The 1311-nt window shown below is 44.3% G+C and overlaps 1 protein-coding gene across 1 annotated transcript; it reads right to left on the bottom strand.

The window, feature by feature from the left end:
* Nucleotides 1–358: 358 nt before the first annotated feature.
* On the bottom strand, nt 359–976 carry LOC149238564 (uncharacterized). Its single transcript, XM_089369608.1, has one exon. The coding sequence runs from the start codon at nt 974–976 to the stop codon at nt 359–361; it is 618 nt and encodes a 205-aa protein (XP_089225734.1).
* Nucleotides 977–1311: the final 335 nt, after the last annotated feature.

Below are 1311 nucleotides of genomic sequence, written 5' to 3'. Positions count from 1 at the left end.
CTACTGTGATATCTTTGCTTTCCATATCTGTTTGCAGGGACTGCAGAGTCTGCACTACTTCTTTTCTTTGGCTGGTTGGAGTAGGGACTGGTTTCTTTATCCATTCCTTCAATGCTTGTTTTGTGGCCTTAAGTTTTTGCTCCCAAACATAACTTGAGGATCCTGAGAAGGATTTGGCCCAAGCTGCTTTCACTGTTTCTGTGAAGCCTTCTCTCTCAATCCAAAGTGGGCTGAATCGAAATGGTATAGGGCCCAGATCTTCTTCATCTTCCAGTAGAAGTTGGACAGGCTTGTGATCTGAGGTTAGTTTGGGAAGAATTTTAGAGATGATTATCTTTTTGTTCATCATTAGGGAGCTTTACACCAGAAATCGATCCAGGCGGGCAGAAATGTGGTCCAACCCAACTCTGTTATTGGACCAAGTGAAAAGGCCTTGGACAGGATTGAAATCTAAGAGATCCCAAAGCTGTGTGAGCTCTTCCACTGTGGCCAACATGGGATCTCTGCTACTGGAACCACCCCTCTTCTCTTTTGATTTCAGAACTATATTAAGATCCTCGGCTATGATGATGTTGCTGGGGGAATGCTGCTTTAAAAAAGCAGAGAGAGAATTCCAGCATTCTCTTTTTCCAAAGTAAATGACAGGTACGTAAAGATTGAAGAGAGAGATGGTCAAATTACTTGCGCAGTGTGCCAGCTCTGTGAAGACCCAGTGTTGGGTTTCATGGGATTTATTCAGCTGGAATAAAACTTCAATCCAAAGAGTTTCCAGCCCTCCAAAAGAGCCCCTTGAGCTGACTGCTTTACCTGAACTTTTCTTCCATTTTGACTTGTTGATATCTAGAAGGGCTCGCCCTTCTATCTTAGTCTCTTGGAGCATGAGAATGTCTGAGGGATCTGTTTTCAAGAGGTCCTTAACTGCTTCAATTTTAGAGGGATTCCCTAGTCCTCTGCAGTTCCAAGAGACGAGTTTCATTATTTACTTGAGGGGGGGTTGGAGCCTCCATTAGAAGGCCTTGGTCTGGTATTTCGTCTAATAGACATTTCTATTGTGGACTGACTTCCTTGTATTTTAAGTCTTTCAGCCTCCTCTTCCCTAACTTCTTTGCGGGATTTCCTTCCTTCTCTTTTTGAAGGGCGCTCGTAGGTTTTGTCCTCTGAAGAGCCTCAGCTTTCCGCAGGTTTTTTCCTTGTGACTTCTGCGTATGGGGGATTGGAGGGGCTACGTTGGGAGGCTTCGATCTATATAGTTTCTCCTCCATCTTTGCTTGAAGGTGGGACTTCTGTCTGTTCCAGATTTTCCTGGATTGG

Source organism: Pinus tabuliformis, chromosome 8, assembly GCF_031772625.1.
Source record: "Pinus tabuliformis cultivar Carrire ecotype Pingquan chromosome 8, CPIR1, whole genome shotgun sequence".
In the NCBI taxonomy this organism is placed as follows: domain Eukaryota; kingdom Viridiplantae; phylum Streptophyta; class Pinopsida; order Pinales; family Pinaceae; genus Pinus; species Pinus tabuliformis.
The sequence above is the reverse complement of the archived record's forward strand: the minus strand, read 5'-3'. Positions and strand labels throughout refer to the sequence as shown.

Coding starts and splice junctions, on each gene's coding strand:
- LOC149238564 (XM_089369608.1), bottom strand. CDS start 976: ATGAAACTCGTCTCTTGGAACTGCAGAGGACTAGGGAATCCCTCTAAA.